Source organism: Zootoca vivipara, chromosome 15 (assembly GCF_963506605.1).
Source record: "Zootoca vivipara chromosome 15, rZooViv1.1, whole genome shotgun sequence".
NCBI classification, from domain to species: domain Eukaryota; kingdom Metazoa; phylum Chordata; class Lepidosauria; order Squamata; family Lacertidae; genus Zootoca; species Zootoca vivipara.
Window position 1 is genome coordinate 12613208 of NC_083290.1, and position 25120 is coordinate 12638327.

General features: G+C 47.1%; 1 protein-coding gene across 1 annotated transcript in view; it reads right to left on the reverse strand.

Moving 5' to 3' along the window:
• The window catches only part of SH2B2 (SH2B adaptor protein 2), a 47594-nt gene that overhangs the window by 16803 nt on the left and 5671 nt on the right, over window positions 1-25120 (reverse strand). Inside the window, exon 2 of the mRNA XM_035139936.2 lies at window positions 5262-6146. Within this exon, the coding sequence (XP_034995827.2) occupies window positions 5262-6119 (858 nt within the window). The 5' untranslated portion in view covers window positions 6120-6146. The remainder of the gene's footprint in view (window positions 1-5261; window positions 6147-25120) is intronic.

Consider the following 25120-nt stretch of genomic DNA (forward strand, 5'->3'; position numbering starts at 1 on the left):
AGCCACAAAGAGCTAAGGAAGGGCAAAAGATTGTAAGAGGAAAGATAAAAGGCTTTACACACACACACACACACAGAGAGAGAGAGAGAGAGAGAGAGAGAGAGAGAGAGAGAGAGGCTGGTACAGGTAAGCTAAGATGCACTTCACCCCCCAGGAAGGTGTTCTCCTGAGTTAATCTAATCAGAATGAGTGATCTGCTTCAGTCAGCTATTTTTCTCCAATCCCATTCATTTGATGGGGCTTACGCCCAGTAAACTGTATTCACAGAAAACTGAGCTCTGTTGTTGATGATGGACAGTGATAATATAATAGATTGTGATAATAAATAAATAATAATACAAGGTCCACATCCAGGACACACATTTTCAGCCCTGAAATCGTATCCTCCATGGTACCATAAATGAAATGAGTGGGTTGGTGGTTTTTGTTTTTTTGTATATCTTATTTCCAAATGCCCAACAGCAGTACTATCTTTAATTTCTTTTATAGCAGCTGCTAGCTGAAGAGGGCAACGTCTCTGAGCATGTATAAACTGCCCACACAGCAATGTTCAGTGGGCCGGCCCTACGGCCAGGCTGGGTGGCGCAGGGCACCACGGCGCCGGTCCGCCAGGGGAGTGCCACGAGCTGTGCCCGCCCGCTGGCCGGCCGGTCCGCTGTGCAGCTGCGCCCATGGCAACCGCGCTGTGCCTGCCTGCCCGCCGCGCAGCAGCAGTGCCTGTGGCAGCCATGCTGCGCCCGCCCGCCCACCACGCTGGGAAATGGGGCAGGGGGGCGCAGGAGGGATCCGTCGCACCACAGCGCCAGGGGCGTTTAAGACGGCCCTGCCCACAAGACATACAGCGCTGCTACTGTGCTACTGAAAGCAGCAACCAGACATGTCACTCCTTTTCTTTTTGCAATGTCAAGTAGAACGTTTTGTAACGCCAGGACATTTTGCATCTCCCCTGGCCAAACTGGTTCACAGTCAATTATATGCAACAGCAGTCAGGAAATAGAGAACCTAGAACCCTGGACAATATGAAATAGATATCTTCGAACTCTACAATTTTGGGATTCTGTGATTCCTCTTAATCAGGGGCACATCAATCTCATCGGCAAGTACTGTGACAAGAGCCCCCATGTGACACTTTGGCCAAGTTGCCAGAGGAAAGCTTTTGCCACCTAGAACAGAAAAATGTTTTACACCGATGCCACTGAACAATCCACTACATCTTCACCTGCTAGGTCAGAGGAAGTCACTCATTTAGTATGAAAATATTGTGAAAACTGTTTTGAAATGTCTTTCACAGGGAGATAGTATGTCTTTCTATATACATAGAAGTGTAAGGTTGTCATCGCACAGTCTTCATAGGAGCCGCATCACAATCCTGGATCTGCAAGAAGCCAGGACGCAGTGGAGGGTGGAGAGGTTGGTAGGGTTAGGCAGAGCCGACGAGTACCGCAAGGAGCTCCTAGTAGAAAACACTTTGCTCAATGTATTTATACTTTCAGTTGTTTCCCGCCCCCATGCTTTCTTGTGAACTGCTTGAGTGTAGCAGCAGCAGCAGCAGCAGCAGCAGCAACAACAACAACAACAACAACAACTTATTATTTACACCCTGCCCATCTGGCAGGGTTTCCCCAGCCACTTTGGGCAGCTCCCAACAGAATATTAAAAACACGATAAAGCATCAAACATTAAAAACTTCCTTAAACAGGGTTGCCTTCAGATGTCTTCTAAAAGTCAGGTAATGGTGTATTTCCTTGACATCTGATGGGAGGGTGTTCCACAGGGAGGGCACCACTACCGAGAAGGCCGTCTGCCTGGTTCCCTGTAACCTCACTTCTCGCAGGGAGGGAACCGCCAGAAGGCCCTCCTTGGATCTGGAACTCAGTGTACTGGGCCGATGCCATTTAGGGCTTTAAAGGTCAGCACCAACACTTTGAATTGTACTCAGAAACGTACTGGGAGCCAGTGTAGGTCTTTCAGGACTGGTGTTATGTGGTCTCGACGGCCACTCCCAGTCAGCAGTCTAGCTGCCGCATTCTGCATTACAGTAGTTGTAGTTTCCAGGTCACCTTCAAAGGTAGCCTCACATAGAGTGCATTGCAGTAGTCCAAGTGGGAGATAACCAAAGCATGCACCACTCTGGTGGGTAGGTAGGTTTCAGCATAAGCATCAAAGTAGTAGGAAAACAAAAGTAACAGAGTTTTTAGGGGAAAGGGCTCCCAGTTTAGCAAAGTGTGTGTGTGAGGAGGGGTGCGTGCGTGCATGCACGTGAAAGAGGGAATGGGGCTTCAGTCCAAACTTCTCTTTTCTTAGGGATAAATTAAGCACTGGCCCAGAGAGCTGCTTTAAGCAACCTGTCCACGACCTCCTCCTTGGGGATGGGAGAAAGTTTAGAAGGGAATGAATGGAAACAAGATCTCTTGCTTGTTTGGCAACACCCGGAGAGCAGGCACCATAAAAGGGTTTCACCGAAATGGGATTTTCCATGCGCCCTTGTCCGGTCCCCCCTGGAGAGTGACAAATTCCCTCCGGCTCAATTTACAGAGACCGCCGTGGTGAGCGAGGGAAGGTTTCGTGCAAGGCTATGCTTGAACCCAGAGCAGGCACACAGGCTGCAAGCATGAAACAGCGTACGGCTGCTGTCTGTTTCACACCCAGCTGTCACAACAGCTGGTCTAGCAAGAAATCCAGAGAATGGCCAAAAAGGAAACACGCTCCACAAATCAGCAGCAAATAAGCCGCTGCGGTCACAGAGCGGTTTCTCTATACCAAGAGAAACTGCAGGGTGTGTGGAAAGGCACCGGAAGGCTATAGGGGCATAGGAAGCTTCCTTATACAGAATTAGATCAAGGGTCTGTCTAGCTCTGCATTGCATAGCCCTGGTCTACTCCAACGGTCAGCAGCTCCCCAGAGTTTCCAGACAGGGATCTCTCACACAGCAGCTCTCTCCACTTGGGAGATGCCATCGGGGATCGAACTTGGGTCCTTTCTGCATGCAAAGCATCGCTCCATTACTGAGCTGTAACCCTTCTCCAACAACAACAGAATTCAGCTCCCCTGAAAATCCTAACTTTTGTTTTCCTTTTTTTAAAAAAGCAAGCTGCTAGCCCCTATTGTTTCTGTTATTTTTATCATTGCTTAGATTTGCCTCCCACATGTTTAAGGCCACACTGGAATTCCCTGGGCAGCTCTCTGGCTAAAAATATATACAGTACTTGAACATGTGGGCAACAGATGCCTACTGAAATCACAGAAGCCAGAGGGATTGGCCAAACAACATTTGCACAGGGTCCAAGGCCTCCTGCCTGGGGACACCCAAGGAAGGCATCCTTACGCACCATGGTGCCCAGACTAGAGTGTGCCAGACTAGATTCAGACCTGCTTAGCTTGTAGTGCTACAAGAAACTGGACCTCCTTTCGCAAGTCACATAGCATGACTGTGCTGACTGAGACTCTTGGGAGTTGTAGTCCAAAACTGGAAGGCACCAGGTTATTGTGTAGGCGGAAGGGGAAACTTTTAGGCATATATAACTGAGCAATTGTGAGAGAAAATGACATCTGGAAACAAGCTACAAAGGGGGGGGGAGGCATGAACAAGCTTCTTATCTACTGCCGCTTCCCAGACTTTTAAAGAGAGACAATCAATTAAGGATAATAAAGTGTGTGTGTGTGTGTGTGTGCGCGCACACACACACACACAAGATGTGGAAAAAATAAGACAGGAAAGGATTCAACAAAAGACAAAGCACCAGCCTGGCTGGCAGTAATTCCTTTTGCTTTTACATGCAGCCTTTTAGGAAGGAAATGTGCCCCGGATACTCAAGGGAGCAACCGGCTCAATACTCCAGTAAAAGGATCTCCAGCCCTGGAAGAGACTGTGGCCTGGGACCTTGCAGAACCACGGCCTTCTGAGCCAACAACACTGGCCAAGGGCCTGACTCAGTATACAGGATTATGTATTATTTATCGATTTCATTAGGGTTCTTCTGTTCCATCCTTCATCCCAAAAGGAGCCCAGAGTGGCAAAGAGCATCAACAAAACAATAGAATGTGAACGAAAAATAATACAAAGCTATGCAGCGCTTAGTTAAACTATGGAAATCAGTCCCACAGCAGGCAGTGATGGCCACCAACCTGGATGGATTTTTAAAAAGGATTGGACAAATTCATGGAGGAGAAGGCTGTCAATGGCCTGCTAGCCACAATGGCTATGCTCTGCCTCCATGGTCAGTCATTCCATCGGGCTGTGGGAGAGATGACAAAAGGGGCTTGTTCCATGAGCTCAGCTGAAAAGCCAGCTCTATCAGGCACTTCCTTCCCCCAAGCTGTTTCTATGCCAGCTGGTCATTGTAAGAACTACTATTTAAAATTGGCACCCAAGTAACCTTACTGTATGCTTGTGAAACATGGACCACTTATAAGTGCCATCTCCAACTCCTCGAAAGATTCCATCAACAGTGTCTTCGAAAATTTTTACACATCACTTGGGAAGACAGGTGATCTAATGTCAAGTGTACTGGAAGAAACAAAGATCACCAATGTTGAAGTAATGATTCTTCGACATCAACTTCGTTGGACTGGTCATATTGTTCGGATGCCTAATTATCGTCTTCCAAAGCAACTACTCTATTCCAAACTTAAAAATGGAAAGCATAATGCTGGTGGTCAACAAAAGAGGTTTAAAGACTCTCTCAAGGCAAATCTAAAGAAATGTTGTATAAACACTGACGATTGGGAAACACTGGCCTGTGAGCGCTCCAAGTGGAGAACAGCCTTTAGCAAAGGTGTCATGGGCTTTGAAGAAACTCGATCTCAGGACGCAAGGGAGAAACATGCTAAGAGGAAGGCATGCTTGGCAAACCCTCACCATGATCAACTCCCACCCAGAAACCTATGTCCCCAATGTGGAAGGGTGTGTGGATCCAGAATTGGCCTCCGCAGTCACTTATGGACTCACTGTTAAAAGCATGTTCATGGAAGTCAATCTTACTCGACTATGAGTGATTGCCACAGAAGAAGACTCAGATACACTACAATCCATTTCACTGGAAGTGGACTACAGAATGACGATTCCTGAAGTGGCCTTCTTAGGGGGAAAAGTTCACTTTGAGTGCAGAGGAAACATTCAGCTTTCCCTTCCCAATCTCTGTCCTCTGGTTAGCTGGCTTCTCTGCACCCGCAACCTAACGCTCACCCCATTGAAATAAAAGCAAACAAACCAACCCAACACATGCATATGAAAGACAGGTTTTAGCTACGGAAGTCCTTACCTTGGGAGGAACGAAAAACTCGAGAAGGAACTTTTCTCCCTCCAGCTTCACAGCTTTCCTTAGCAACAACCGGCACTTTTGCCACTGAGAGCTCCCCACACAGTTCGTATCGTCAGCGACCATGTAGCGGAGGGTCCCTTCCCTCTGAATGTCCAGCAGATCCACCTTGGAAGACTGCCCCTTCGAAAGGCGCAGCTTGTGGGTCCATTTCTCCCTGGAATCGCCATGCTCCTTGTTCCCGGGAGGGCAGTGTTCCCTGTCGGACCGCCTGCTTTGCGTGGCTTCTGCACCGGGCTCCGGAGAAGACCTCCTGTGCCACATCTCCTTCATGCCATCCACCACGCACAAGCTCATATTCCTCAGGGAAAAGCCTTTCTTGAACTTCGGCTTGGAGGTGGAGTGGACGGAGACATCCTCCGAACTCCGGGATTGGCCGTAGGAGGAGACCTTGCGGGCCTGGACCTGCTGCGATTGGCTCAGGTACCTGCCGGAGGAGACGGGGTTGTCCATGCTGTCGAGGGACTCCGTAGAGGCCTGCTCCTTCCTTGGCAGGAGGTCCTGTCCGTAAGGCATGTGGCAGTTTTGAAGCCCGACAAATGGCACGATGTTGTATTTGGTGGGGGAATTGGAAACGAACACCCTGTTGACTTCCAAGCTGAAGATGTCCAAGAAGTTGGCGGCAAAGTGGTGGGAGAAGGAGGTCTCTGCCCCGGGGGTGTCGTAGTGTGGATTCTCCTTCAGGAACTGGCAGAACTTTTGAGCAAAGTCCACTGCAGCAGCCTGGGCGTGCAGCTCACAGAATTCCCTCCAGTCGGGAAGCTGGGAGGGAGGATCTTGACAAAAGGCATCACCATTCATGACTGGTCCATTCCACCTGCTGGCAAACTGCCCAAAGGCAAGAAAGAGACAGTAAGAGATGGGCAGTCCTGTTCCAACACCCACACAGCCACCCGCTTAGAGCTATAGCAGGGAGGCAGAACTTTTTTTTTAGCCCGAGGGCCACATTCTGGACTGCCTTCTAAGGGCCATATGGCATTCATGTGGCAAAAACTGGAAGAAGAATGATTATGAATGCTATCTTTTGTGCAGTAGGCTAGCTTTGTCACAGTGATGCATCCCTCTTTATCCCCCACACCCAGGCATGCAAAGAGTATTGTCATTATTCACTGTTACCTGCATTTATTAGTCGCTTTATACAGTAAAAATTCTCAAAGCAACTTGACAAGGTAAAAATGCAACACATAAAAAGCTATTTAAAACCGGTAGGTGGGTGTGTGGGGAATCAGAGCGAGGAACAATATAGAACCTATAAAATGCTCATACAGCAACTTATTAATATGAACAAGTGTGGCCCACTCCACCAAGAGGTGAGAATCACCGTAAGAGACAACATTATTTAGCTAGGCGCCTAAAGATGGACAAGGATGGCACCAGGCATGTCTCCCTTGGGAGAGCCTTCTACAGATGAGGGGGCCACCACTGAAAAGGCCCATTCCCTTCACACTCCCTCAGGTAGAACACACAGAGAAGGACATCTGATGAAGATCACAGGGGCTGGTTCATATGGGGAAAGGCAGTCTTTGACGTAATGCAGTCCTGAGCTGTATAGAACTCTAAACATAAATATAAGCACTTTTAAATTGAGACCTACCCTGACCTCTGGCTTCATCTTCCAAAAGAAAGTAGGAGCCGGTGCCCAACTCTCCTTTCTGGGTGGTGTAGAATTGACCCCCTTTTCCAGCTGTATATTTAAGAGACTTCTTTGGGATTGGATCCAGGGCACAGTGAGTGGTCCCTAGGTTGGCCCAAGGCAGGGCAAGCTGATTCAGGACCCCTGGAATTGAGGCCATGGGTTGGTTGGGTGGGTGGTGTCCCCACCCCTAGTATTGTCTCTAGTCCACAAAAAGTTATGCCATAATAAATTTGCTAAGATACTGTATGATTTACTTTGTGCTACTTTATTTCATGTGTTACTTTGGGGAAGAAGTGGGGCCCTATTTTGGGAATGATACCCACAGAAATCCGGCCTTGACTCATGGGCACCCTAGATGAGTACAACGCGGTTACACAGTGAGCAGGCCACTCTACTCAGATGGGGAGACTCTGCCGTCACCTGTCCTTTGCTGTATAATGGTCAGAACAGACACTCGGAATTTCAAGAGAGTTTCCAGGTCACGTTAACTTTTGATGTAGCTCTCCCAAGATCAGAAATAGATCAGCAACACCTGTAAGGGTGACTCCCTACAGGGAGCCAGCCCCCATCATCCTAACGTCCACTTCGCCAAGCACAGGGAGCAGCAGTGGGTCTGAAGCAGCCAGGGGGGAAGAGAGAGACCCGGAGGGAGAGAGAAGCCAGCGTGCGGAACAATGGGAAAGCTCAGGGGAGGAGAGATATAGGCAAGGGCTCAAGGATGTTGGAGAGCCTTTACACCGCTTTGACCAGGAGAAGGCTGAGAGGGCATCGCTCCTTCCGGCGCAAGAGTTGAGGAGAGCACCACGACGCAGGTCAAGGGGGAGGCGTTTTGGGGTGCCCAGACTACTTTGCTGGCGTAGGAACAGACATACACCATTGCCGGATTCTGGTTCGGACTGAGAGGTCATGTTTTAAGCTATCTCTGCACTGTAAATACTATGCACAATAGAAGTCTTTAAAGACAAACTGGGCCCAAGCGGAGTTACTCTAGAGTAGCCACGACGACCCTCTGACACTACCCTTCCTTGGGAAGTGGTTAACTCAGTTTGGCTGAAGAGACTCTGGAAAGGAAGGTTTGTGGACAGCTTTGCTAATGGGCCATGGGGCGGACAGAATCTCCTGCTCAGTGGGAAGCTCTTGGCAGTGATCTGGAAAGCCACTGGTTGGCATCGGTTTGAGGTTGATCCGCCGTAAAGCAACAGAGAAACCCCAAACATTTTATTATGGCTTGGAGTGCCTTGGAATAACCAGTAAGTGCCAGAAATAAATCATTGGGAGTAACTAGTCGGCAATGAGAAGGACTCTGAGCAAAAGATGTCCAGAAACATCAGTTGTATGCTGGAACAGACAGCGGAGACCTCTTGGTTCAATGCTGAGGCTTCAGACACACATTCACCTCTCCACAATGCTGGAAGGGGAAGGCAGGCAAGTGTGAGTCACACAGGCTCCCCAACTGTCACTGTTTACCAGGAACAGCCCTCTATTTTGCGCAATCTGTTCCTGTTTTCTGCAACAACACCCCTGTTCTTGCCTTTTGGAAATGCCTTATTAATCGATTTGGTTGGCCAGGCTTGCTACATCCGATTTCCTTCAGGGGTTCTGGCCGCCTCTCCCCCCCCCCCCCGCCTCTGCATCTCTGTTTCGCTCACTTGAAATATTTACAGGATGCTCTTCAGCAAATGTTCTTGGAGCAGCTCATGACAAAACAATAAAAGTCACAGTTTAAAAACAAGTCAACGGATTTACAATAAAACAAGACAAAGCAGAGCAATAAAGTAAGATCAGAGTGCCAGCATGAACCCTCAAGCACATAAAACAGCCTGAAATGAAATGAAAGAAAATGTTTTCACCTGGCACCTAAACCAAAGATAGAACTAGTAGATGTTTCGGGGGAGAAGGTATTCCCAAGATAGAGGGGAACAGCAGAAGAGGGTTAAACTCTGGTGCCACCCACCTCACATACACTGGCAGAACCAAGAGCTGGATTACAGAGACTTATTATTATTATTATTATTATTATTATTATTATTATTATTATTATTATTAACATTTGCATACCACCCTTCCTTCATAGATCTCAGGGCAGTTCACAATATAAAAAGCATGATTGAGGAAGATATACACTGAATCAAATAAACACTATAAGGCCATGTTAAAAGATATTGTTCAAATTGAAGAACGGTGCTGAATTTGGGGGTCACTTTCCTCTCGCAAATGCTAATTCGCTAAGCCAGAAAACAACTCTTAGGTGAGCGGAAGAGGCTATCCACTGGGGCAGAGGTGGGTAGCAACTGGACAGGTTCATACAAGGAAAGCCAACCCCTCAGGTAACCTTCGGTTGCAAAAGCTCTAAGAGAGGTGAGGGGGAATACATCCCTTGTGTAAATGCACAAAAAATGAGCATTAAGCCAGTGTAACAGTTATAGAGTGTTGGACTAGGACCTTGAAGATCAGGGTTCAAATCCCACCTGCCCAACTCAGCCATGAAGTTCACTGGGCGACCCTTAGGCAGTCACCAACTCTCAGCTTAACATACCTCAAAGGGTTGTTGTAAGGATAATACGGTGAGCGAGAGAGTCATGTACACCGCCATCACCCTTAGCTCTTTGGAGGAAAGGCACACTATCAAAGCAATAAACAAAAACTTTATTGGTGCATTATGTGTGTGAAGAGGGCAATAGCAGCGAAGGTGCTGGAGAACTTCAGGCACCGGCGCTGTGGCTTTTCAAGTCTCTCTCTGTCCCCGGGGACTCTCCCCAAGCCACCCTCCCCCAGCATGGCTTTGAGAAGCGTCTCCACCCCCATCGCTCAGCCCAGACACTGAGGTCCAGCTCCAAGGGTCTTCTGGAGGCTCCCCCACTGCAAGAAGTGAAGTTACAGGGAACCAGGCAGAGGGCCTTCTTGGTGGCGGCGCCCTCCCTGTGGAATGCCCTCCCATTAGATGTCAAGGAAATGAACAACTATCTGGTTTTTAGAAGACATCTGAAGGCAGGGAGATTTTTAATGCTTGAAGTTTCATTATGTTTTATATGTGCTGTAAGCTGCCCAGAGTGGCTGGGGAAACCCAGCCAGATAGGTGGGGTATAAATAATAAAATTATTATTATTATGCCTGGAATATGCCTCTAGCTTTCCAAATCTGGTGTGGGGAACCTAAGGCCCTCCAGATATTGCTGAACTACAACTCCCATTCTCCCTGGCTACTTACCACGCTTGCTTGCTTGCTTGCTTGCTTGCTTGCTTGCTTGCTTGCTTGCTTGCTATTTAAGGTTTTAACTGAGGTTAAAGCCTTTGCCTGTCAGCTTATTCCTGTTGGCAAATCAAGGCAGCTATTTTTTAAGAAACCCAACAAAAGTATTATGTTGGAGAATCTCATGTGATGCATGCCCCCACTGGTGAAAAGGTGTGCATCTCCTCATAATTGTCAGACAACTCATACAGTGGTACCTCTGGTTATGAACTTAATTCGTTCCGGAAGTCCGTTCTTAACCCGAGGTACCACTTTAGCTAATGGGGCCTCCTGTTGCCGCCACATGATTTCTGTTCTCATCCTGAGGTAAAATTCTTAACCTGAGGTACTACTTCCAGGTTAGCGTAGTCTGTTTTAAACCCAAGGTGTTTGTAACCTGAGGTACCACTGTAATGTTGTCAGAAGTGCGGGTTGTTTTTTTCAAAAGCCTTTTCAAGTTCCACGGGTTTAATAAAAAGGAGTCAGGCTGTTTCAAATGCCCAGCTGTCCTTGCCATAAACTATTTTTAATAAAGAGACGCTTGAGTATTCCAAGATGTGGCAAACGATAAATAATGCAGAGCGCGCAAATTCAAGCCCTGGCTATGTCAGTGACTCCAGAGAGGAGAGTCCTCAGAAAGGCAGAAGTTGCGAGAGGCATCAAAGGGCAGGTCTGATTGGGCCCAACCACACGCAGTTGCATGGATCTTTCAGGGGCAACCTTGCAAACTTCGTTTATGTAGCACCACCGAAGTGCATGGTCCTTGACCACATAAGAAGACCCTGTTGGATAACACCAACAACCCATCTAGTCCAGCCTCCTGTTCTTACAGTGGCCAACCAGGTGCCTGTAGGAAGCTTGCAGGCAGAGCATGTTCCTGTCCTGCAGTTTCTAGCAGCTGGTGTTGCTTGGAAGGCTTATTTTTGCTGCTTCTAACTTCGGAGACAGTGCACAAGCACAGTGGCTAGTCAGTACTGATAGCCTCCTCCTCCTCCTCCTCCTCCTCCTCCTCCTCCTCCTCCTCCTCCTCCTCCTCCTCCTCCTCCTCCTCCTCCTCCATTAATTCATCTAATCTAATCCTCTTTTAAAGGCATCTAAGTTGGGGGCCATCTGTGCTTCCTGTGGGAGGGAGTTCCACAATTTAACTCTGTGGTGCGGGAAGAAGTCTTTTATCTGTCCTGAACCTTCCAGCGTTCAGCTGCATTGAATGTCCATGGGTTCTAGCGTTAGGAGAGAAGAAGAAAAAGCTTTCCTCTATTCACTCTCTCTGTGCCATGAATAATTTCATACACCTCTACAATGTCACCATTTCCTCCAAACTAAGAAGTCCAAAATGATGCCACCCTTCCTCATAGAGGAGTCCGCATTAACCCCCTGGGTCATTTTGGTTGCTTTTGTTTTAAACCTTTCCAGAACAGCACACAGTATTCCAAGTAGTCGGGCCATAGATTTGTATACTGTAATGGCATTTTCTCTGTATCAGCAGTTTTCAATTCCTTTCCGAATGATCTGTAGCATGGAATTTGCCTTTTTCACAGCTGCCGTGCACTGGGTCGACCATGTCTCATGCACAATCTCCCTGCCTGCAATGAGCATCCATGAACAATTTAGATTTACCGTAATTGAGGGAGGAGACAATTTGCCTGTACACATGACATTAGAGTTGTACGCAAACATGCACGTTCCTTTTTCCAGGGGTCAATGCTAACTTGAGTGCTGGAACAGAAAATGCTTTCAAATGCCATCATCATTAATGCACAGAGCTCTCCAGAAAGCTTTTTTTTTTAAATGCAAAGATTGAAGCATCAGCAATTGGGGGGGGGGGGACATGAACTCTCTCTCTCCCTCTTTGACCGGGGATAACCTTTCGAGCTGACCAGGCAAAAAAACAGGCACTGAAATCCACGAGACAAAAATCTAGGTAAAAGCGTGTAGTGAGGGGAGGAAGGAGGAGGTCCATTCAAGGTTCGGTTAACAAATTTACAAAGAGCCTGGTGAGGAAGGGAATTCAGAGTGGCATTGACATTTTGCTGATGCAAAGCAGAAGCAACCTCCAGGGCTCCTTCACTGCCTTTTCTACCTGCCTCCACCATCATACAGATATGGATGTGTTTTGACAAGTTACCCAATACGACTGTGAATGCTGCTAAATTGCAACTCTCGTCAACCCCAGCAAGAACAGCCAATGGCCAGGGATGATGGGAGTTGTAGCTCGGCTGACTCAAATGCATTTTGGGGGGAAGGGGGGTCAGTCTGGATGAAACCTTAGGGACCTTCCACACACCTGCTGCCATGAATTGCTGGAAGGAAGACTTCTCCCTGCTGCAAGGCCCATTTCCACCTGGCCTAGGGGGCAGAGCCCAGACTCACCTTGAACAGCTAAAAGAGGCTCCTGGGAGACCGCAGGGACATTGCTGGAACAACTCTTGGGTTGGGGCAACTGGCTAAAATGTTTTACAATGTTTTAAATTGTTATAATTTTGGTTCCTCTGTTATGTTTTTGTCGGGTTGGTGTTGGTTAAATGTTTAGTTGGGGTTGGTGGTCATTTTAATTTGGGTATAACTGTAAACTGTTTATTGTTGTTGTTATTATTGTTATTATTGGTTTTCATTGACTTACTGGTAAATACCCAACCTCCCCCATTTATCTTTAAAAAAATGAAATCATTTAAAAATAGTAACTGACCACTCCCATAGGTCCCTGCTATGATGTGAAAAGATATTTGTTGACCACTCCAAAACAACCCCCAACTATAATTAAATAATAATAGTAATCATAATAATAAAGTTGGCCACACCCACTCTGACACATGGCCCTCAGAGAGTCAACTGTGGGTCAATGCAGCCCTCACCCGGAAAAAAGCAAGCCACCCTTTTCCTAGGAGACCCCTTGGTAAATTAACAGCAGGTTTCAGCTCGGCATACTCCCACCCACCACCCAATTGCTGTTCCACACCTCTTTCTACTCCTGGAACTAAGCGAGAGTGACAGCTGAACTCTTCCTTGTCAGGCAGATTTTCCATCAGACAAGACACAGCTAGCCAACCAGTTCACAAGGCGTTGAGAGATCAGCTCTTCCTTCTGCATTAATACACAGAAGGTCTTCCCATCCTTCCCCGATTCCTCTCCTTCAGATAACCGCGTTGTACTCAGATATTGCTGACGTGATGGATGGGATTCACTCATCCATTAGAAGCTCAGCTGGTTGACCCCAGGGTCAACCAGCTGAAAACACCCAACAGATAACACATACCCTTTCCTTACGGATGTTTTTCAGCGAACTAAGAAACTTCAGGTGTACCTTGGAAGTCGAACGGAATCCATTCGACTTCCAAAACCAAAGCATGGCTTGTGATTGGCTACAGGAAGCTCCTGCAGCCAACCGGTAGCCCCGTCGGACATTCGGCTTCCAAAAATAGTTCACAAACCAAAACAGTCACTTCCGGGTTTGCTGTGTACGGTCGAGAACTAAGCTGTTCGAAAACCAAGGTATGACTGTATTTTAACCAAAGGTGAGCCGTTCGGGTCAAGAAAATAAATAGAGCAAATGTTAGCACCTTTGTAACCTCAAAGCTGGACTACTGTTGTATGCCTCACACAGGGCAGCCCTGGTGACTATTTGCTAGAGATCAAGGGTGCTGCCCCAGTTCCAACATGGATTGGTTGACTCATATAGGGGGGCCATGCACCCTACTTTGCAGAGTAAACCTGCCCTGTTTGGAGAGCTACCCGGTCCAAGTCTGGTTTAAAGGTACAGAACCCTAGGAAGGGAGAGCAGGTGAAGCCTTTAAGATCGACAGCCATTTGCACCTAGACCAGGCATCCCCAAACTCGGCCCTCCAGATGTTTTGGGACTACAGTTCCTATCATCCCTGACCACTGGTCCTGTTAGGGATGATGGGAGTTGTAGTCCCAAAACATCTGGAGGGCCAAGTTTGGGGATGCCTGACCTAGACAGCAGACCGCAAACCAGCCACAGCAAGCACATTGGGCTTATATCCACACAAATAATATATCCTGTATCTCCAATTAAGTTACAAGAATTATTTCTAAATTCGCACCTATACATAAAATTAACCTAGCACAAATTATATGCAAACTTGTTCCCTTTTGCCTATTTTAATCGAAGCCTAAGTGGCTGGAAATGACTAAAAAAAACCAGCCTCATACGTACAGCAACAACCACAGATGTCACAGTGATATTTCCTGCATCAAGCATGCATTGTTTTATTCAGTACTTTTATTTTTAAAAGGACACTCAAGGCGATGTATGAAGCTTTTAAAAAAAGACTTAAAAGACTGACCCAAAGAAGCCAACCATAATCTGTAAAATATGCTTTTACCTTCAATACAGTGCATCCGGTTTATGGGGGCCAAGGGAGGTGGGAAGATTTGGCCACCCCAGTAGTCTAGCTATATCTAAGTCTGGAGTAAATTACGGGAAGTGACACCTCTCTCTCAAACCACTTCCTCAAATCCTTTGTTTGCTCCCTTCCCTCCAAGTAACCAAAACTTTCCCCCATGAAGCCTTTGGAAAAACTGCTTAGTCCTCTATTCCTCCTGAAACTAAGCCCTGGTACTGTATGTGTAACTGAACAAAACGCATCTCCCCCCTCCCACCTGGTTCACTCTTGCCTTCATCTTCTTCTTCCCCTCTTCTCTATGCCAAATTTTAGATTGTAAGCACCTTGGAGCAGAGAACTAGCATTCTGGTTGTTACTCTAAAGCACCACGCACATTGATCGCACTATATAAAAAATAAAGCCATAGGCTTTATTATCATCATTTATTAAACTTATACCCTGCCCTCCCCCCCCCCCAAAAAATGGAGCCCAGGGTGGCAAATAAGTTACATGCAATAAGACAACAAAGACATCTTTAAAATAACCCCAGTACAGATGGAGACTGGGAAATATCTTTACTTAAAAGGAACATCTTCAGTTGGCGGCCAAAATACAACAAAGGACAGCGCCTGTCTTATATTCAAGGGGAGGGAATTCCCAAGGGGAAGTGGTGCAGAACTATAGGCCCAATTCCTACATTGTATGGAACAGGCTTCCAGAAAAATTGCTATACACAGGAGGCCCTCACCTGCTGAATGCAGTGATCGACTGGGTGTAGTGGTGAGATGATCTTTCAGGTAAGGTAAAGGGACCCCTGATCATTAGGTCCAGTCATGACCGAGTCTGGGGTTGCGGCGCTCATCTTGCGTTATTGGCCGAGGGAGCCGGCGTACAGCTTCCAGGTCATATGGCCAGCATCACAAAGCTGCTTCTGGCGAACCAGAGAAGCACACAAAAATGCTGTTTATCTTCCCGTCGGAGTGGTACCTATTTATCTACTTGCACTTTGATGTGCTTTCGAACTGCTAGGTTGGCAGGAGCTGGGACCGAGCAACGGGATTTGAACCGCTGACCTTCTGATCGGCAAGTCCTAGGCTTCTGTGGTTTAACCCACAGCGCCACCTGCGTCCCAGCGCTATCCTGATCCTAAGCTGCATAGGGCTTTATACCCCAAAACCAGACCTTAGGGGACTGCTTGCTCTTTACCAATGCCACAAATTCCACCAGTTTTTTAGGAACCTGTCTGTACGGTGACTCATTAAGAGAGCTAGAAACACACACACACACACACACACACACACACACACACCTCATCTCATCTCACCTCTCCAATGTACAGAAGGAGAGAGGTTGCATTCACATAGCAGTTTGCTCCATTTCCCCAATCGTTGATTTCTACATTATATTTGAGCTTTCCCGTGACGTAAGAGCCCTTTGAGAAAGCTAATGTAATATGGCACCAGTTTAGCGCTCATTTTCAGGGCTTTCCCCTCACACCTCTCAGGTGGGCGCCATTGCCATTATAAGAGAACAAGGGAGGTGTTCACAGTGAGTTCTGGCACCTCTTTTTCTATAAAAATAGCACTGGTCATTTCCATGTTGTTTGATTCCAGGGAAAAAAATATCTGTTTGCAGCCCACTTAATTCAGAAAGTCATGTGACTAAAGTGATGAAATCTGGAGTGGCAGACCCACATACAGTTCTCTCCTGCTGTTTTCAGGGGGGAGCAGGGAAACACACATGTGCATTAAGGGGGGGGGAGAGAAGTACAGTGGACCCTCGGTTTATGAACACCTTGGTTTACGAATTTTCAGTTTACGAATGCTGCGGACCCATCTGGAACGGATTAATCCACTTTCCATTACTTTCAATGGGAAAGTTTGCTTCAGTTTATGAACAGACTTCCAGAACCAATTGTGTTCATAAACCGAGGTACCACTGTACTGACATTGTACAGTGATGTTCATTGTAGTGTCACGCCACACCCACAGATGTGATCAAACGTTAGCATGATATACCGATATGTATCAGTCAACAAGCCAGGGTTTCACAATTCAACAGGTACTGCAGTATGAAAAGTGCATTAGAAGCAGCAGCACTATAATTAGGGAAACTATTGCAATATCCCCCCAAGTCTGAGTGCACCCAGAAAGAGTGCTCAAATGACAATCATTATACGGCAAGCCTGCAGAAAGCAGAGATGAGAGGCCAAGATACAATCAACAACCTAGGGGAAGGAACACAGGGTTCCTTCAGACAACCGGTTTACTGAACGTTCACCCCGATTTGCTTGCACAAAATGTTATAAGAAAAACTGCTCCTTTTCCCTTATGGGATATTCCGGAGCCTGTAAAAGTGGGTTCTCTATTGATAGGAGAAAATAACAGAGGCCAGCCAGAGTATATTGAGAAGCAAAGTGGCTAGTAAGCCTGGTCTTTATTCAAGGAACTGTTGCAACAGGGTCCCCACTCACCACAAGCAGGAAGGAGGAGAACCCTGAACAAAGGTGTGCAAGCCCTTATACCTGTACAGACTTTTGGAATTGCCCGCCCTGTAGCCCAAGATCCCCAAACATCACACATAAATCACAGAAGGAGGCGGTCTACAGCAGACATCCTGTTTGCCAGGATACCTGATAATGGTTACTGATTGCATTACCTGTGCAGTCTGGCCTTTCTTTTGTGACGGTTAATAATACTCTAGTTCCTGAATCCAGGTCACAGGCTCACCCTATTCATGCACAAATAAGCCCTTAAGACAGGATTTGTATGTCAAAATTCAATATGAAGGCTTTCCCCATTTGCCTACCTGTCATTGGGAGGTCATTGAGGTCATTGGGAGAGTCAAAATGGCTTCAGGATTGTTCTCCCATACTATTTCAGACACATGGTTCATATATTTAGATAGGTGTGCATTTATGAATATTTATTCTATATCTGAGTTCTTAAAATTCTTATAACGAAGGATAGCGTGCACCTAGTCTTTATTGAGCATTTGTTCCAATTTGCTTGTGAGGAGGTCAGATGGCAACGAGCATCCGTCCTAGTTTGTTTGTGGGGTGTTTCTTCCCATTCACTGTTAAGTTTATTCCACGTTTTTCAGTACATTTCCCCACTGGGAAAAGTCATTTTGAAGGGGGGGAAGTGGGTTCATTCCGCGGGGGCAAACAACGCGCTTTTAATCCACTTTAACCCCACAAACCTACATTTCCAGAATTTCCAGAATGCGGCTGAGCTGCATCTCACAAAATGCTGACAGCCTGGAAATACCCACAGATAAGGGAGGATGATAACCCACCCTTGTCATGTAGATAGAGAGGAGAAAAACTCCTGCTATGGCATCACACATACATCCCTTTCATCGTTATGAGGCCAACAACTGTTCAAAGGCCCTCACCGGAATCAAACTGGAAAGAGACACTTGGAGAAGCAGATCTTGATCATTAGTGAAAATGCGCTTTCTTTCATCAGCCTCTGGCATGAAAGCATCAAGGGGGGAGGCAGCCCTTTTGGGAGAGAAGGGTTTGGGGGAGAGAAAGAGAAGCTGTGACCGCCTGCAGAAAAAGGGGGCTGTTGATGCCCCAGAGGGCTTTTAAATCCAGACAACGGCAATTAGGATTGCACCATTTAATGGCAAGGGGGTGTTGTTGTTGAAAGCACCTCTTTCCTCGATGAAATAAGATGCAAGCTTTACACAGAGATGGTTAACGAACCAGAAGAAGAGATAACCATGGGTTGTGATTTAAAGCCCCTCCCTCCTGAGTTGCTGCAAAGAAGGGCTGTTTGTAAGTTTCCATCATAGGGCCAGGGAAGGGAAGCCTGTGTTCTCCCCACAGATGCTGAACCCCAACTTCCATCAGCCATAGAAGTCAGCGCAGTCAAAGGTCAGGGATGACCCCTCTTGTAAATTGTAAGGGATGCAGTTTCTGCCAGGCTAAAGCTTGCAAGTTGCATGCATACTCTACTCTCTCTCTCTCTCTCTCTCTCTCTCTCTCTCTCTCTCTCTCTCTCTCTCTCTCTCTTTCTCTCTCTCTCTCACTATATATATATATCTTTAGCGGTTACTCATGCTCACCTGGAGATTCAACCCCTCTCCCTGCAACCAGAAGGGGGCAAAGCATATCTGGAGTCTTCAGGCCAGCTTAGAGGTCTGGCAACCCTAGATTGTGTCGGGAATCTTCTTGCTACCCGTTCACCATCCCTCATTTGCCAAGCCAAATAAGAATGGCATGAGGAGTAAAATCCAGATTTTAGACGTGCAAAGAGGGGAGGACAAACAGAGAGAGAGAGAGGAAGAGAACGGAAGCCAAAAGGGTCTTTCTGAGAAGCCCCTTCTGCTGAAGCAAGGCCCCGGGCAAAATGACCCCGTTGCTATAGCTCTTGAGGCCTTTGGCTGAAACTTGCAAGGCTGCCTTTTCACACTGCCATCTGCAATCTGTCTCCAGTCAAGCAAACAGTCATCTCTCTGTTTTGTACCAAGCTGGCTAGGCAAGCGCCACCCCCACCCCCACCCCCCGGGGCTGGGTGTCCCAAGCTCTGATTGATAATAACTTTGCTGTGCAAGCCTCCCTTTCACGGAACAACTTTCTAAAGTTGGGGGATTTTTTGAAACCACCACCACCTCCACCCACCTGCATAACAAGGCACAGAAACTGTCATTTTGTTTTTCAGAAAATTTCAACTCACAAAGAGCTGTCTCTCTACAGTAGGGCTGAGGAAACTTTTCTCAGCTAGAGGGCCACATACCCTGTTGGGCGACCTTCTGAGGGCCACATACTAGGGGTGGAGCAACTTGTGCAAATTTTACCTTTGTACACAAACACACCTCTCAGAGCTGGAGGACACTTTCCAGGCAGGTAAAAACACGCAAGGCAGGTTCAAGGCAGGCTTCAGTGATGGGTGCCGCCTAGGAAGAGTTCTGAGGGCCATTTGGGGAGAACTGGAGGTCCGCATTTGCCCCCTTGACCTGAGATTTCCCAACTTTGTTGCAAAGCAACAGAGCAGCAAACATCCCCCCTTGGGGAGGAAATTGGACGACACACAACTGAAGTGTTATTAGCAACCAGAGATGTGGTGCAGTTGATGTGTTTTTAGCTCAGCGAATTATGGATTGTCCAGCCAGTTGGGGGAGGGGAAGAAATGAGCCGTTCATGTCAACCACTTACTGGGCTAATGCAACAACAGTATATAATCCCAGCCATCGACTGACATTTTCATTAGCGAGCATGGAGGCGGAGTGGTGGGAGAAAAGAGGAAGAAGACCCCCAATGGCTAAATGCCCATGATTCCCTGAAGAGATACAGAAAAAGGTGGCCGGCAATTGGGTTGTGAGCTGGCTCCCTCACAGGGCAATTTTATCATCGCCAGTTTTGTTCAAGGTATGGGTAGAGGTACCCCCACAGACTCACTCCTAAGAAAAATTGTGCTTTAGCACTCATGATTCTACACTTACTGCTAGAAATTGTAGCTCTGTGAGGGGAGGGGTCTCCTAATAACTTTCACAGCCCTTAACAAACTAGAGTTCCCATGTTGAAGCAGTATAAGAATATTTTAAATGTATGGTGTGAATATGACCTAGCTCAGCTTCCCTCACCCTGGAAATTGCCTTTGGATTAAGACAGAGGCAGTCACCCTGGGCTACATTGACACCTGGGGATGGGGGTGGCACTGTGGTCTAAACCACTGAGCCTCTTGGGCTTGCCGATCAGAAGGTCGGCGGTTCGAATCCCCATGACGGGGTGAGCTCCCGCTGCTCTGTCCCAGCTTCTGCCAACTTAGCAGTTCGAAAGCACACCAGTGCAAGTAGATAAATAGGTACTGCTGCGGTGGGAGAGTAAACGGCGTTTCTGTGAGCTCTGGTTTCCGCCAGAGTGTCCCGTTGCACCAGAAGCGGCTGAGTCATGCTCACATGACCTGGAAAGCTGTCTGTGGACAAACGCCGGCTTCCTTGGCCTGAAGCGAGATGAGCGCCACAACCCCATAGTCGCCTTTACATTGACACCATGCATTTGAAGAACTATGACACCATGTTTGCTCTGAGAGCTACTACCCTCCAACATCACACACCCCCGGAATTGTGAATGAAATGACCCAAATTTGTATGGGGGGGTAATTTTCATACAGTTGCATGGTTCCCCCCTTTACTTTTGTAAATGTCAATAAATTATATGTTCTTGATCGTATCTGGTGTCCAGTGCCGAGGGCTTTCTGGCGGTTCCCTCAATATAAGAAGCCATGTTACAGGGAACCAGGCAGAGGGCCTTCTCGGTAGTGGCACCCGCCCTGTGGAACGCCCTCCCACCAGATGTCAAAGAGAAAAACAACTACCAGACTTTTAGAAGACATCTGAAGGCAGCCCTGTTTAGGGAAGCTTTTAATGTTTAATAGATTATTGCATTTTAATGTTGCATTGGAAGCCACCCAGAGTGGCTGGGGAAACTCAGCCAGATGGGTGGGGTATAAATAAATAAATAAATAATAATTATATGAATAAAAATATATTTTTTAAAACTTTTATTTTCAAATAATAACCTCAAAAGGCCAGCTGCAGCAAGTTTCAGTCATGCAACCAAAGTTCAGAAAGGAGGTTGCTTGTCTAATCTCAGGTGGGAGGGAGTTCCACAGGCTTGGGCCCACTAAACTAAATGGATGGCATCTAGCAGTTACGAGATGTGCTTCCAAATGGGAGGAAAATTCTACCGATGCCTACTAGCCATAATGGCTGTTTAGAACCTCTGTGTTTAGGAATAGTCAAGCAATGAATACCTGCCTGCTGGAAGCATCAATGGAAACAAACATGTCAGCTTTATACCCTGCTTGTGGGCTTCCCAGAGAAAGCCAGCTAGCCACCGGATGCTGGTTTAGTGGACTGGCTGCCTGATCTAGCAGGGTTAAATAACTAAACAAATCAGGCCTGCCTACTTTTTCCTAACACTGGTGGTGCACACAAACAAGCCTGAGGAATGAGCGAATCCAGGTCAGGAATAAATTTCCTTATTTAACATACTGTATTTTCTACCCCAACTTGCATCTCAACATTCCCCAGCAGGAAACAAGAAAAAACGACATCTGTTTGCAACACATTAAAATCAATAATATCATACATTGGGGGTTGTTTCCAATGCTAGTCCTACTCAAAGAAGACCCACTGAAGTTAATGGAGATGATTAACATGGGTTCATTCATTTCAGTGGGTCTATGCCAGGCACCCCCAAACTGCAGCCCTCCAGATGTTTTGGCCTACAACTCCCATGATCCCTAGCTAACAGGAGCAGTGGTCAGGGATGATGGGAATTGTAGTTCAAAACATCTGGAGGGCCGAAGTTTGGGGGGGCCTGGTCTATGCCACATTGAACTTAGGGAGATCAACCAAAGATTACATCTGAACATTAAAAATCGCCAAATTTAAGAACCTAAGAAGAGCTGGCTGGTTCAGGCCAATGGTCCATCTAGCCCAGCACCCAGACCAACCACATGCCTGTGGACACGCAGGATTTAAGCACAAGAGCCCTCTCCCCTCCTGTGGCTTCCAGCAACTAATATTCAGAAGCATTGCTGCCTCTGACCGTGGAGCCAGATAGCCTTGTTCTCTCTGTGCATTGGTGCAGTCCTCTTTTAAAGTCGTCCAAGCTGATGGCCATCATCACTGCCTCCTGTGGGAGGGAGTTCCATAGTTTAACTATCCACTGAGTGACGAAGTCCCTGCTTTTCTCTGCCCTGAATCTTCCAACATTCAGCTTCATTGGACATCCACAAGTTCTAGCGTTATGGGGAGACGAACGTTTCTCCATCTGCTTTCTCCATGCAATGCGTAATTTTACAACTTCGATGATGTTGCCTCTTGCTCACCTTTTCTCTAAACCAGAAAGTCCCAAATGCGGCAAAATTTCCTCGTAGGGGAAAGACTGCACGTTGCTTTTGGGTTGCCATGGGCAAGATAAAGCGACTTTTTTTAAAAAAAAGGGGGGGAGTCGCTCCGTCCCCGTGATCATTTTGGGTGACATTTTCTGAATTTATTATAAACGTTACCCCTCTTCCATCACCTCCTGAACAGGATTCACGACAGGATATTGCAGCATTGGGAGAGTTTCCACTCACTTCAGCTCTACCTCATTGATAGTAGCGGGAGCACAACTTGGAAAACGGTGCCTTTTCACCTCTAATAACACCACCACACTAGTGTGGCAAGAGACCTCACTTCCTCCCAGACCGGCAAAAGAGACGCCAGGTGGTATCCTTTAAAAATAGGAGTAGGCAGTGTTTCTTCCCCTCTCCAGGGCCACACACTCCTTCAGGGGCAATTTGTTGGGAGCCACATTCTGACTGTGGGTATGATTGCCCCTTTTCCATCTGCCTGCCGCCCTCTTCTTCTTCTGTCTCTTTTTTCTTTCTGACCAGCTGTTCTCACAGCCAACAACCAGGTACCTCCAGAAAGCCCAAAACAGGAAAGGACAGGACAATTGCCATGCCTACTCGTGATTCCCACAGTAACTGGGATTCAAAGGCATATCGCCTCCAATACAGGAGGTAACCTAGCTATGCTGACAAGCAGTCATTGATAGAACTGCCCACCCCCCCGCAAATGCCGAACACCTATTAAAAGCCAGCCAAGTTGGTGGCCAAGGGATTTTGCTTGCAAAGTGCTTTTGAAATTCGCCACATTGGTTGGTGGAAACTCAGGTATATAAGCTAGGCGCAAAACAGCTCATTAAACTAAGGTTACAGCAGCCAAAACAGAATGCCTACTCGCCATTTGGGAGCCAGGCAGCTAGAAAGCTGTATTTTTCAATACGTTTTGGTTCCAGAAATTCATTCTGATTGTGCAGATACGGATAGAATTCTACAGGGTGTGTTGCAGTCAAAATCCAAGGATCTTCCAAGCGTGCCTCCAGATGGTGGTGACATCAGGCGCCATCTTGGCACCCAGGCATCTTCACTTAGTTGCAGGTGGCTCGTAGCCGGGTGCAAAATATGCCTGGCAAATTCCTAATGCTTGCACAGTGGATAGTGAGATGAAGGCCTGGATCTTGGGGAAGGGCTGAGCAGGTTGTCAAGAGAATGGCTCACCTCCAAGTCATCAGGTCCCCCAACACCTCCCCACCTGTTGAATTGTCTCAGTTGCCTTCTAGTGAAGAACCATCCCCTTCTGGAAAGGTGCTTGGGGATAAGTCCAAGGGCAAGATGGCTCCAGAAACTCCTCCAAGGACATGGAGACAACAGGACCCAATCAGAACAAATTTTGCATGCCAAGCCTCTACGGGACACCAGCTATGCAAATAACTATGCCTGCCCTGCTTTTCAAAAGGAGAGAGCAGCTTACACCTGGTGACATATTGCAAATCTCTGCTGTGCCTTATGAATTTGCAGCCCCGTAAACCCATACTGGAATGTTGCACTGAGTTCTTATATAAAACCTTAAAAACTTCCCACCATGCTAAGAGTTCAAGTTCTGATTTTGACAAGAGACAGGCAGGACTACTGGAATCTTCTGCATGCAAAGCATATGCATTTCCACTTGAGCTTCTCAAAGAGCCAGGTTGTAGGAGACCAAGGTTAAAAAAAACCCCTCCCCACTCTGCCATGAAGCCTATCTTGGGCTGCTCACTACCTCTCGGCCTGACCTACCTCACAGGGTTGTTGTGGGGATAAACGAGGGGTTGAATAATGTCAGCCGCCTTGAGCTCCTTGCAGAAAAAGGTGAGATACAAATGCAACAAATAAATTGCAGCCTACAGTGGTTGCAATATAAGAACAATCTTACACTAAGTCCATCTGGTGCAGTACTGTCTGCCCTGACAGGCTGCAGCTTTCCATGGTCTCAGGTGACAAAAACTGAAGCTGGGGGCTTCTGTGTGGAAAGGATGTGCTAAACCAGTGTGCTATAGCCTCTTCCCATAAGCTTCTGCTTCCCCTAGCTATCAGTACTAGTTTACTTGGATGACAGCCTTACCAATGACTTTTATTTCCAAGCATGACTTTTATTTCCAAGCATGGACACTCAAGATGCAGCTTGAGGAGGATGAAATACCAGCAATGTTTTGTCTCTGGGTGAGCAGCATTCCTTCCCCACCTCCCTGAGATGGGAACAAACTTTTTTTAAAAGAAGAAGAAGAAGCATAATGGGGATCTATAGGATATAATATAAATAGCACATGAGACTGGCTGTCTCTGTCGACTCCTGTTTGAGCCAGTCAGGAAGCTCCTGGTTCGGTTTTCTTTCTTTTCTTTCTTAATGCCAACTAAATAGTGGCGTTTCACCCCTCCCTGCTGAACAGTCAACGCCGCCTTCCCTTAAATACAAGCTTTGACTTCCTGCCCAGACTGGCTGAAGGCTCCGTCTGTCACTCAAGGCTTAGGAAACATTTGTCCGAGGAGGCAATAAAACCACCTCGGATTCTTTATCCGCTGCCCTATTAGGAATTCGGCCAGCGACAGAGTAAGCAAGCGTAGCCCTTGGCTCGACAATCCACTCCGTTTCCTTCTCCTGATAAAAGCAAGGAAACAGAACAGAAATTTGCATTTTGTGCATACCACAGAGTCGGCATCACCCGATGTTTGCACGAGTGTGTGCAAATTACCTAGACATGCCAAGTGGCC